Genomic DNA, 12,289 nt, shown 5'->3' with positions numbered 1-12,289 from the left:
TTGCTGTATGCCACAGCTGCAACAAACACTATTAAAAGCATGTTTACTGTTGGGCCACAAATATTTACACATTTTGCCACATGGAGGAAGAGTTGCCAGACGAATTTATCCAGGATACCCAGGTGAAAGCACTATATTAAATTAGTAACAATAAAAATATGGACTGAGAATGTTGTTTGGAAAATTGAACTCAGGTGTGCAAAAGCAATCAAACAAAACCCCCAAAAAACAGTAGAAGAGGATGAGGAGGCAATGTCAGGGCTGGAGCTGGGTGAAATAGTACATGAGGGGAAACTGTTTTCCTCATTTTAGGGCTTGCAGTGGGCCTCCCTCTCTCTGGAGGGAAGCATATGCGCATAGTCTGATGCTTTGGTAAGGCTCTTTTGGTGTCTTCTTTGGAATAGCTGCTGCTTTACAACGGGACTTGAGAAAGCCAGACTGCAGAAGTGGGGCGGTGAGGTCAGCGATGGTCCCTCATATGGGGGAGGAATCTCTCCCCTCCCCAGGGCCAGCTGTCCCTTCGCTCCCGTGTCCCTCCTGATCTCCGCCCTCAGCCCCAACCCTGGCAACTCGCACCCGCGGCAGGACTCCCCTTTCTCCTGCCATGCAAAACTCCTTCCTCTCTTAGCAGCCCTGGGGCTCTTAGCGGGCGTCTCACGTCTCCAGCATCCTCCTGCGGGGCAAGGGGTACCCAGTACCGAGGGGCCCGGTGCCGGGTCCCCCTCACCGCCTCCCGCCCCGCGCTGGAGGCAGCCGTAGGTAGGGCTCCCCCCGCCCCCCCTCCCCGCGGCAAGCACCAACGGCCGCGGCTGGAGCTCAGCGGTCCCCCCGCCTCCCCCCTCTTTCCCTCCCTCCGCTGAGGGAAAAGTCTCCGTGTGTGCGCGGCGGCCGGGCCCCGATAAAGGCTCCGGGAGCGAAGCGGAGTGGAGGCGCGGCGGAGGGCGCTCGGGTCTAGCGGGGCAGCGAGCCAGCCAGCGGCCGGGGTGCACGACCCAGCCACGCCGGCTTCTCCCGGACCCTTCGCCGCCCTTTGCTCGCTCGCTTTGAAAAGTTTTGCCAGGGGAGCGCGGCGGTGCAGGGGTGTCCATCCGTCTCCCAAGCCCGCTATGGGTGCTGCAACCCCGGCTCGCCCCTGCTGGCGCTAGGGAAGGGAACGGAACGGAAGGGAGCGGGAAGGTGCGGAGATAAGAAGAAGGAGCGGAGCCGACATAGGCGGGAGCCCGGCGTGGGGCTGAGCTCTGGAGCGAGGTGTGCGTGCGGAGCTCGGCGATGGCGCGGCCGCAGCGGGCGGCTGGAGGGGAGAGCTAGCGGCATCGGCGGAGCCCCCCGGAGCCGCACCCGGGACGTGTCTCCGTGTCCTCGGCATGGCCGGGGCTGCCCGGGGCGGCGGGCCCCGCTGCCCGGCTGTCCGTCTGCTCCTCGGAGCCCTACTTTGCGGAGGTAAGCGGGCAGACACTTGTCGCTGGGCGCTGGCGGGGCTGCGGGAGGGGGAGCCGGCTGCTGCTCGGCTGGGGCGAGGAGCGGAGTCACCAGTTGATCGCGGAGGGGCTGCGAAGGGCTGGTGTGCAGCTATCCAGGCGGCGGCTTCAACTCTTTCCTAAGCAGCGTCTTGTTTTTCACCTCAGCGGCGTGTGAACTAAATTACTTCTTCCTCCTTCTTCCTCCCTTGTCTTTTTCTTTAATTCCTGCCTCTGCCTCTCTCTGCTGTTTCAAAATTTCGCATCCCCCCCCCCCCCCCCCCCCCCCATGTTTTCTTCCTCCCTTGTTTATTTGGATGGTCGGAAACCTTGCAAGCTTGCGTTTGACTAAGAGAAAAAACAGTGAAACTTTCTTTCCTTCCTGCCTCAGCCATGATGATACTTACAAATGCATCTTTATTACTGCGTCGTGTTAAAGGGACCCATTCTATGGGAGAGGGTGTCCCAGTCCCAGTTTGGAACGGAATATGGGGAGTGGTGAAAGATGTAAGAGGCACCAGGAGTACAGTGACAGTGTCCAGGAATAGCATCCTTGCAATTATATTGGAGTTGTGACTGGTTAGAAGCTCTGTTACCTGGACTGGACAAGATGCTTGCTGTATTGATTCAAGGGACAGCTGAGGAACAGGTTTGTCTTAGCAGAGAGATCATTTGTTGTTTCTCATCACTGAAATTTTGTGATCACAGAGTCCCTTTGACAAAGCCAAATCTTCTCTGAAGTGATTCTCATGCATGACTCGAAGAGGGATTTCCGTGCAGAATAGTAGGTGGCTGCCGTGTCTCAATGCTTCTTGTTTTCTTGCTCAAACAAGGGTAGATGTGGATGTTTTCTGAAGACATAGCCTTCTCCCCTTTGGAGGGGGGAGAGTGAAAACTTATTAAGCAATTCCTGCTGTTGTTGCCATCCCTAGGAATAAGAACATAAATTTTCCTTGTAACCTCTTGGTATTAGTGATGTTGTTTGCCTGATTTAAGAAGATTACTAATAAAAGACTCTTCACTGTTCAGTTTGGTCCAGTCCTGCCAACCTCTCTCCCAGGGTAGTTGATTGTAGAGGCAGCAGTGAAAGATTTGAAAGTATCTCAAGAGTGAAACAAGGGTGTAATCAGTAGCAATTCATAAAGGGACATTTCCCACACTGATTGGTAGGGAAAACAAAGTGCTTGGCAGAAAACTGCATGCCCTCTTAATGCTGGTCATTTTAATATAGTACATTAAAATTAATGGACATCCCAGTGTCCTGATATGCTTGAAAAGTGCTGATGTGAAGAATCTGAAACGCAGGTTTCAGTTTTGATTGCAGCAGCCCGGAGGTGAGAATTATATTGGCTTCATGCTCTCACCTTCAGAGACTGCATGAGATGAAGACTTGTAAAGAGTCTTGGCATTTTTTTCTGAGGCAATGTGTCTCTTCTTCCATGCAGGTCTGACTGTCACAAATGCATCTTCTCCCATAGCATTTTCATTATACTCAAGATATTCAGTTGGGTGCTGGTATATGGGCATTTTCTATCTGAAAATATTTTCCAAGAGATATAGTCTTAGAAACTCTTAGGTTATGCTTCTGGATGGTGGAAGAAAGCCCTGTGGAGGAGATTATAAACAGCCCAACCTCGTTAAACTGTTTCTCTCTGCTGGAACCTAGGTCGGTGTTGACTCAGCCATGCTGTAAGAGAGTCCATAGTGGTGCCACCGCTAGCAGCAGCTGCTGGGGGTTTCTGGGCTGTGCTCTTTAGGAATAAAAGAGAAAGTATTACTTGCCTTCAGGGAAGAAAAGCAGAGCTTCTGAGCAGGGAACTTGCCTCTTGGCATTGCTGGGCACAGTATGATTTAGAAAAGAGCTGGTTAATTAAACTTATTAAATAAGGTGTTTGCATAGTTTCCTTGTGAGGCCTTAACAAGCATTTCATTTGCGCTTCTCTTGCGTATTTGCACTCTTTTTGTTAGCGTGTTAGGATAGTGATTGTTCTTGAGAGCTAAAGTCCAACTAAATGAAAGTCACTTTATAGCTTGCGAGCGAAAACGTTTGTAAATGTGCTGAGAAACTTACTATTATAGACAAGTTGTCATTTGCTATTTAAAGAGCTATATTTACTTCTCTGAACTCATTAGCATCTCCTATCAGGCCTGAATTTCTAAGAAAATTCTCCTGAAATGTTGCCTCAGGCCTCAGTGTGCCATTATGCTGTGGTTATTATCTGGCCAATGATGTTAATTCATTCAATCTCAAGAAAGAAGATTGGCATTTAATTTAAGCCATGCCTCTAGTCAGGCCAGGATGTATAAAAAGTCAGTGTGTGAGAATGCTCCTGTATTTAGGTACAGAGCACATGTTTTACATACCAATTATTGGATGCCTGTTCCCTAGGTGGAGAATGTGTGTGAAATCATATTTACATAAGTAAATCCCCGGTGGATATATATTCCTTTCAGGAAATGACCTCTTTTCAGCAAAGTGCTAATGCACGTGCTTAAGCCTCTTTGTAGCCAATAGGAGGTATTCATGAGCTGGAAGGAAGATTTTTTTGTTGTTGTTGCTTTTTAAACTGTTTTCTTGAGTCAGAGCATAAATGCCAACACAAGTGTACTGATTTACTTTGTTCTATAAATAAGATTTATAGATAAGTGGGAGTCCTCAGTTTCATATTAGCTGTGAAGTGGAACAAGAATCACAGAGACTGAAAATACATCATCTAGGAAGTCCTAAAAAGGAGTTTAAGGATGGTCAGATAGGGGACTGATTTGACTGCAGTAGTAGTACAGATGTGCAAGAAAGTATAGAACATGAGCACATGTTAAAGGGGCATCCATAATTTTAGGTACTTGATAAGTGTTTGGACACAAATGCAAACACAATTGCATGTCCATAGATTTGTACAGACCTACTTTGATTCTCCTATTCTTTATACCACAGTAGTGGGATAAATCCTTATGTTTGTGGTACTGATGTCAAAACTGGTCGAGGCTCTTTGAGTATCATTTTGTTCCAATTTTCAATTGTTCAAGCAGTGAGTCTCTTATATCTTATTTTGCTAGGTCAGTAACGTGGCTTAGGGAAAACTTCCTAAGTTTTCTTTTGCTTAATTTCATCACTTTGATGCTAGCAAAGAACACAGCAGGAACTTGCATTATGTTAAATTATAGCTGCATGGAGTTGTATAAGTGGCTAATCTCTCTTTTGGATATAACACTTTCAAAATGGAGACAGTGCTATTAATATTCTAATTTACTTTGTTTTCATATTTGGTAGCAGGTCTTAAAGATTATTAGACACTGTACTTAGCTAGTGAAATACCCAGCAGTTGTATTATAAATGTCTGCTCAAGCATGCTTCTAAATGCATGAGTGTGCAATATAAAATGTCACACCTGTAATTGCTTTTCTAATGCATAAATATGTGTCTGGCTCTTCAATTGGGGAAACTAAGCATTTGTATGAAATGAAGTACTGAGCAGCACAGCATTATGTTTTCTTAAATGGTTAAATATTAGTAAGTATTGACAAACTATGTTCATTGAGATGAAAGGATGGGCATTTCACTGAGAACTGGGATTTAGTTCTGTGTTTTTCATTGAAACTCTGCTGCCAAAGCATTAGTTCAGCACCACTGGAGAGGCTGCTTGTAAGAAATAGCTGGAAACTCTCTGTTTAGTGGCAGATTTGCCCGAAGTGTTGGTATACAAAGTTTCCTGGGTAGAGTTTTCAAGGTAAAGCCCCTCTGCAGTAAATTTCTCCAAGCTGTTGTTTGGAATTGTGCTAAGGGTCAGGTCTAAGGCAAGGCAGTTGAGACAAAATAAACAAATGTAAGTTTAAAATCTTTAGGGTATGATCACATCACTGAAGAAGTGGCAGAGATTTGTTGTCCTAAATCCCAGTTTTCCTTGAAGCTTTGGTAAACGCTTTGCTTTACTCATATTCTGTGTGCAAGTTTGTGCTGCCACGCTGAGATTTTGGCAGTAGTTCACATCTGGCAGGCTCCAGTAGATGTGCTGTAGCTATTCTGAGGGAGACAAAAATGCATATTATGATAAAAAGATGTAAAAATTTAAATGAGGCATTTACTGGATACTAGGTTGATTTGATACCAGGGGAAAGTGGATTTAGTGAAAAGAAAGCTGAGTAGTAGCAATCAGATCCTGCCTCTACTGTCAGGAATACATGTCATGGTCTTGCTGTCAGTCATTTCCTCCTTTCTCTCCCTGTCTCTCATCCACTGTAATTCTGATTTCCTTGGTGAAAGACTTGACCCTGGTTTGGCCACTTTGTCCAGTGAGAGCTTTTTATTTGCTTAATATCTAAGCATGGCAGTTACACAAATACAAGTAGTCTTTTGTGATGCTATTAAGTGTTAACTTAAAGTGCTAGGCTGAAATGTGAGTGCTCTGTCCTTCCTAGTGCTAAGCGATAACTCTTTGGCCAGCAAACTTGCTTATGTCTAGTTCAAACTCTTGTTCTGACTTGCTCTTACAGGCCTGATTCCTTTATATTTTATTCAGTCTTCCTTACAGACTCAGTACCCTAGCATAACAGTTTCACAGTGTTCAGCTCTTCAAGCAGTTGTACTGTTTTGTGTTCTGTGGACTGGCTCAGGCTCTAGTGACAGATGTGACCCCTTTGAAACAGGGACGGACAAATGGTGCATTGAAAGTTCATAGCTTCTGCAGTCTCCTCACTTAGAGGTATCTGGTAAAAGCCTGCGGATGCATCTAGCTTTGAAATAATTTCAGTGCGGTAGTGCCTGTGTCTGTTTTAGTTAGCAAATGGAAATACTCTCTCTTTATCTATTTGTTCACATTTTTTTGGGGTCAATACACAGCCTCAGGTCACCATTTTTCTTTTCAACTGTATCTAGTGAAATGACCCATTGAGTCTACTCTTCTATTTTCTTGGCTATTCTACAGCATATTAATCTGTTGAGCTTGAATTCCATAAACAAAGTGTCATGTCCATCACTAAAATTACAGGCATCTTTGCAGCACTGGTCAATTAGGCAAACTTTTCTTTAGGGAAGTACATTTGGACTAAGTGATTCTTTGCCACTGCAGTTAAGAGATGTGCTAATGTTTTACTATTGCATCACTGACATCTTGGGTCAGTAACTTTGTGCTTGGAGACAGCCTTTTCTGGCATTTCTTTTGCTTGACTAACACAGATCATACTAATCGTGGTTCCACTGTCATTATCAAAAGTGTTCACTTACAGCTGTGCAGTTTTAGTGGCTTGACAGATGCAAACGACCAGACAAGTCTCCTGGAGTGGACACTTCTTTTATTGTACGCTGCAGTCAGAATGTAGTCTGGTTTTGCCATCTTCTAGTGTTACAAATGTCATGTGGGAGGTCAAACACCTTTTTAAATTGCTGCTTCTCCCAGATTTTTCCATTTTCTTCCACAGCTGTTGTGGTGTTTCTAGAAGTTTGTGGGAGTGTGAAACTTTAAGTATTTTTAGCATAAATACATTAGGGCTGTTACTAACAGACTTTCTGCTTTTGATGCATTTAGTCATATGTTTAAGATCAGGAAATACAAACTTGCTGCAAGGGGAGACTTGAAGTGAATTGCCCTTTTCAATACCGTGAAGCAAACGCTAAGCCCCCAAACATTGGTTAAGAATTTTGACATTTATATGAAAACATTTAAAAAATAAGAATGTAAAAGGAGGGAAGCTTGCTTAATTGTAGAAAAAGGACTTAATGGTCTCCTGAGTGCATCTAAACATCAGTTTCTCTGTTCATGAACAGGAAATCTTAGCTGATAGCTCACGATACTGATGCAACAGAAGGGTTGGTCCAGTAGATTCTGCTCGTCAACTGCACCATGCAATCGCAGAGTAGAGATGTGGCAATAGATCTACCAATGCATTTAACATTGTATTACTTAGGTAGTTGCTGTACTTCACTGCTTGATAAAAGTTTTCAACTGAGCAGGTCTTAACTAAAAAATATTTGTGAAGCTGGTACAACTTATAAAAGAATTTGCTTTAAAAATTGTACTTGCATCTGAAATTTACTTAGATAATTCAGTAACTTTTGTGAAGTTAACTGTTTCACTTCAAATTATTGTTTTGACTTCTAGTAAGTGTATTCAGCTAGAAACTGATATCAGCAGAAATGCTCTGTAGAACACATAATTAATCAAGCCCTATGAGGAGAGGCTGAGGGAGCTGGGATTGTTTAGCCTGGAGAAAAGGAGGCTCAGGAGAGACTTCATAGCTGTCTACAACTGTCTACAACTACCTGAAGGGTGGTTGTAGCCAGGAGGGGATTGGTCTATTCTCCCAGGCAACCAGCACCAGAACAAGAGGACACAGTCTCAAGCTGCACCAGGGGAAGTTCAGGCTCGAGGTGAGGAGAAAGTTCTTCACTGAGAGAGTCATTTGCTATTGGAATGGGCTGCCCGGGGAGGTGGTGGAGTCACCGTCCCTGGAGATGTTCAAGAGGGGATTGGACGTGGCACTTGGTGCCATGGTCTAGTCATGAGGTCTGTGGTGATGGGTTGGACTTGATGATCTTTGAGGTCTCTTCCAACCTTGGTGATTCTGTGATTATTTTTCTAGAGTATTGGTTTTGATATTAAAATAATGAACCAGCTTTTTGTAACTGCTATGAAAAGATTCGTCATTCCAAATGACTTTTGGAGAGCATTTTAACTTTATGTAACAATTTCCTTTTTTTTCTGATTGAGAATGCAAGTAAATTTCAAAATGTTCATTTTTGTCCTTGTGAAATCCCATTTTTCAAGCAGTTGCATTGCCTGAGGATGCAGTTCTTTACCAGTTCGAGCCAATGTAAATTGATGCTGCCAGGTTTCTGCCCTCTCCCAAACTGAGCAACCTTCTTTTTGTGCCAACTCTGGCATGCTTCTAATTCCTCTGGAAGCTGCTTCAGGGAGATAAAGCACATATCATACTTTTTTTTTTAATATAAAGGGTGAGTTTGTATCACCTTGGGATCGACTTACTGCTTGTGTAAGCAAAAAAGGGAATGGGCCTAATGGGGGGGAGGGATGGCTTAAACAAATGCTGCAGCCCTGCACTTGCAACTGGATGACTTCAATTTGCTTCTGGGACACTAACCTTAAGAAAAGATTGTTATGAGAGTTGCTTACATTTTATATGTAATGCAGAACATTGAACACTGAGAATGTAGAGGTTGTAAGAGGCACTTGGTAAACAGCAACACTTTGGTTTTTGTATTGGGTTTTTCCTCCCATTTTACTGATTCTGTAGCATTTTGACCTTAAGCGAGGCTTACATTAACCTATTGCTATTTGTTCGTGCAGGTAAAATGCACTTTTTGGTGCTTAAGGTAAAAACTGTTTGCCTAAACTCAAACCAAACTGAATAGGCATCATCACCACAACCCTCCAAACCCTCAACTTTCTTGCATTGTTATTACAAACAGGAGTGATAGCATTGCTCCTTATGAGAACTGCCATTAAAAGAGTTTGGGTTTAGTTTCTTATAAATCCCCCAACCATCAGCTATTTCAGCTAAAATATTCTAGGCCAAGCATCTGCCACAGATCTGAATATTATTTTTTTTCTTTTCCAGAACTTCAGCCAAGACTTCAGTGGTTTATAATAACAGAGCTAGTTGGGGAGTGTGTGGAGGAAACAGTTGATTTTCTTTTGTTTGAAATTAGTTGCTGACCTCTTCTTTGAGCAGCACTGATGCCCTGATGAAATTTGCCAGGAGATGACTGGTGAGATTACTGAAGGTTAAAAAAAAAAGTCCACAGTTGATTTCCTGGGATGTCAAGTTACCAGCATTTGAAGAATAAATTTGCTTATGACAGCGAAAGATTTGATGTGTCCTTACAGCAAAACTTAATAGAACTGCTATGCACTGGGCGTATGCTATGTCAGGGTGAGTGCCACTTTCCTGGCAGTTACAGATCTTCACTGCAGAAGTATGACCTGGGCAAAGCATAAGAGTTATGGGTAGGGGGGACAGTGTCCATCCTTGTGCTCTCTGTGCTCCATCTCATTCCCTAGCTGCAGGGAAGGTTTCTGGAAAAGGAAACTACCTAATTTGAATGAAGGACAAAGCTGGAGCATAAGGTGGGGAGTGAAATGGGCAGAAGGAGAATGGTGCAGAAAAGTGTGGTCTGAACATTGACAGGGACAAGAATCAGTTTGGGGACAGGTGGGAGGGAGAATGAGGCTTTCTGGGTTAGGGAAAAAAAGAGTAATGGGGGGAAGAGTGTCTATGGAAGGCGATGTGGGAAAAGTGAGGATGAGGGATTGCAGAAAGATAAGAACCGTGGGAGAGAAAAACTGAGGAAGAAGGTCAAGGTAAGGAACATCTCAGGAAGCTGAGGACTGGAGTGACAAAATGCGCAGAAGTATATTGGGGAGCATATATAAACTTCAGTTATGTGTTGATGGAGGGAAAAAGAGGATTCCAGTTTGAACAAAATGGGTATCAAAATACAGAGCTGCTGGAGTAAGTTGTTCCTTTAGTTGATTGTTGTTTTTATTTTGTGGGAACCTGGGATGAAGAATGCATTCCTGTAGCAGTGATGTGTTGTATATGGAGGAGAAAGAGTTGGACAGATGGCACAGTGGTACTGTAATGCCTTCTGCTCCAGTGCCTATTAACCAGGTAGAACCTTTCTGCTGTGGTCAATACATGTGGAGTCAGACCTGACTGTTTCCTCATTTAATTAATGATTTCAATTCTTGTTGTCTGCAGCTGAATTACTCTGTCAATCATTGTACAATGCCATTAGACTTGTGTTGAGATAGTGAAACCTAACTGACCAGTGAGCTGTATTTACTGGGCTGCTATAGCATCTTTGTTATACTTACCTGTAGGGCTGATGGTGTGTGTGTGCGCTGGTGAGGTAATTACACCTTATCCATCTTTATTCTTTTATACTTGATTTATTTTTGCATGACTTGATGTGGTGTGCTTTTCTTTTTAATTTCATGTCTCTGTAGAAAGAGCCAGAATGTTTTTTCTGCTGTGTGGAATCAAATGGCCTATCGCTCTGCTGGCATGAAATAAGAGTAGCAAATACAATAAATAACTACTGTGGTGAAGGTAATATAGTATTGACTTCTCAGTACCTGTTAATTTTCACTGGTTGGAACATCAGGGGAGAGGGAGATTGAATTTGACAGCCCCTTAGTGAGGGTGGATGCCTGCTTGGGAGTAGTATCAGCCTGAAAACTCATGAAGGTTTCAGTCTTGCAACATATTTATGTAAAAACTTGTAGAGGAACAATTTGTATAACATTTCTGTCATACTTCCTAGGAACTTTAGATTGGCATTCCTCACATTTCTGTGTTTTTTAACAAGTTTAGTTTAGGATTTCTTTCTTACCTGCTTTGCTTCTTTCCTGTGTGCTTTGAAACTTGAGAATGTTTCGCAGCTCCAGGTGTGCTGTATTGAACCCTTTAGATGAAACATCTTTTCCACTTTGTATGTAGCTGCAATTTAGGATTTGGAATTGAATGATAGTGTATAGAATCACAGAATCATGGAACTGTCAAGGTTGGAAGAGACCTCTGAGATCATCAAGTCCAGCTGATCACCAAGAGCTCTCAAATCCCACTACTACTAAGCCGCAGCCCTCAGAATCACACAGAACCACGGAATCACCAAGGTTGGAAGAGACCTCAAAGATCATCAAGTCCAACCTGTCGCCACAGACCCCGTGACTCAGCACAACATCCACACATCTTTTAAATTCCTCCAGGGATGGTGCCTCCACCACCTCCCTGTGCAGCCTGTTCTAGCACCTGATAACACTTTCTGTGAAAAAATGTTTCCTGATATCTAACCCGAACCTCCCCTGGCACAACTAGAGGCCATAAGTATGGGTAGCACAACTGGAAAAAGCTCCACATTTTCTGAAGACAGCATCTGTGTTATAAAATGCCTGTTCAGTGAGTTTCTCTGAGACACACTTTGGCACTAATAGCCAAGTGTAAGTGTAAAGCCTGTGCCTCTTGGAAAAGCAGATGTGACATTACAGGAGTTTGTGATAGCTCTTGACTGCCTTTCTTGTGTCTGTCCTGGTATATCTTTATTGTATGTCTTCAAATCTCAGTCTTTAGATGACAAAATTTACTATTAAAAAAAAATAATGAATTGTATTTTATTTGGCAGAATTGTTGTATTTTCTGTTGTTGAACACAAAAGATCCTGTCTTTTACGAGAGAAGCTACTGAGCTCACACTGTTTTAAATGCCTTTTATGATTCTGTTATTCATAATCACCCCATGGACAATTGCAGAAGGAAATCTGTTAAAGGAATTCAGAGAGAGGGAACTGTCATCCCATATATTTATGTTTAGCATGCTCTCTTGCCATTCTATTTTGGTGAGAAAAGGGAATTTTAATGTTTTTAATGGGAAGAGTGGAATTTGCTTTTCTTTTCTTTAATTCTCTCCAGCTGTGTGTGCAAATGTAAAAGCTTAGGTAACCTCTCTGATTTAATTTGTCTGTTTGTAAAATGGGAGTGACCATTACACTGGATTACTTTTTCATTCATGTATGTATGTATTTATTACCATAACGTGCATAAATAAGTATTTTCTTCCTTTGGGATAAAATTGCAAGTTCTTTTCACAGTAATACGTACAACTGATTAGATAGTAATGGGAATTATTGCAGTTCCATTTTGACCCTGGGAAAACCCACTGGTACAAAACCAGTATTGCATGATGATACTCAGCTATTCGCTGGGGGTGCTTATTAGTTGTGTTTTCATACTGATTCTAGAAGCGAATGTGTCGTGCTTTGGAATGTCAGCAAACTAGCAGAAGGAATTTTTCCAACTGTGTGTGACACAATGGAATTA

The 12,289-nt window shown here is 43.0% G+C and overlaps 1 protein-coding gene across 1 annotated transcript in view; it reads left to right on the top strand.

Moving 5' to 3' along the window:
• Positions 1-901: 901 nt before the first annotated feature.
• Positions 902-12,289, top strand: part of TMEM132C (transmembrane protein 132C) — a 220,660-nt gene continuing 209,272 nt past the window's right edge. Inside the window, exon 1 of the mRNA XM_068157429.1 lies at positions 902-1,440. Within this exon, the coding sequence (XP_068013530.1) occupies positions 1,365-1,440 (76 nt within the window). The 5' untranslated portion in view covers positions 902-1,364. The remainder of the gene's footprint in view (positions 1,441-12,289) is intronic.

Source organism: Melanerpes formicivorus, unplaced genomic scaffold (genome assembly GCF_026170545.1).
Source record: "Melanerpes formicivorus ecotype bairdi unplaced genomic scaffold, bMelFor1.0.p_v2 SCAF_36, whole genome shotgun sequence".
Taxonomy (NCBI): Eukaryota; Metazoa; Chordata; class Aves; order Piciformes; family Picidae; genus Melanerpes; species Melanerpes formicivorus.
The sequence above is the reverse complement of the archived record's forward strand: the minus strand, read 5'-3'. Positions and strand labels throughout refer to the sequence as shown.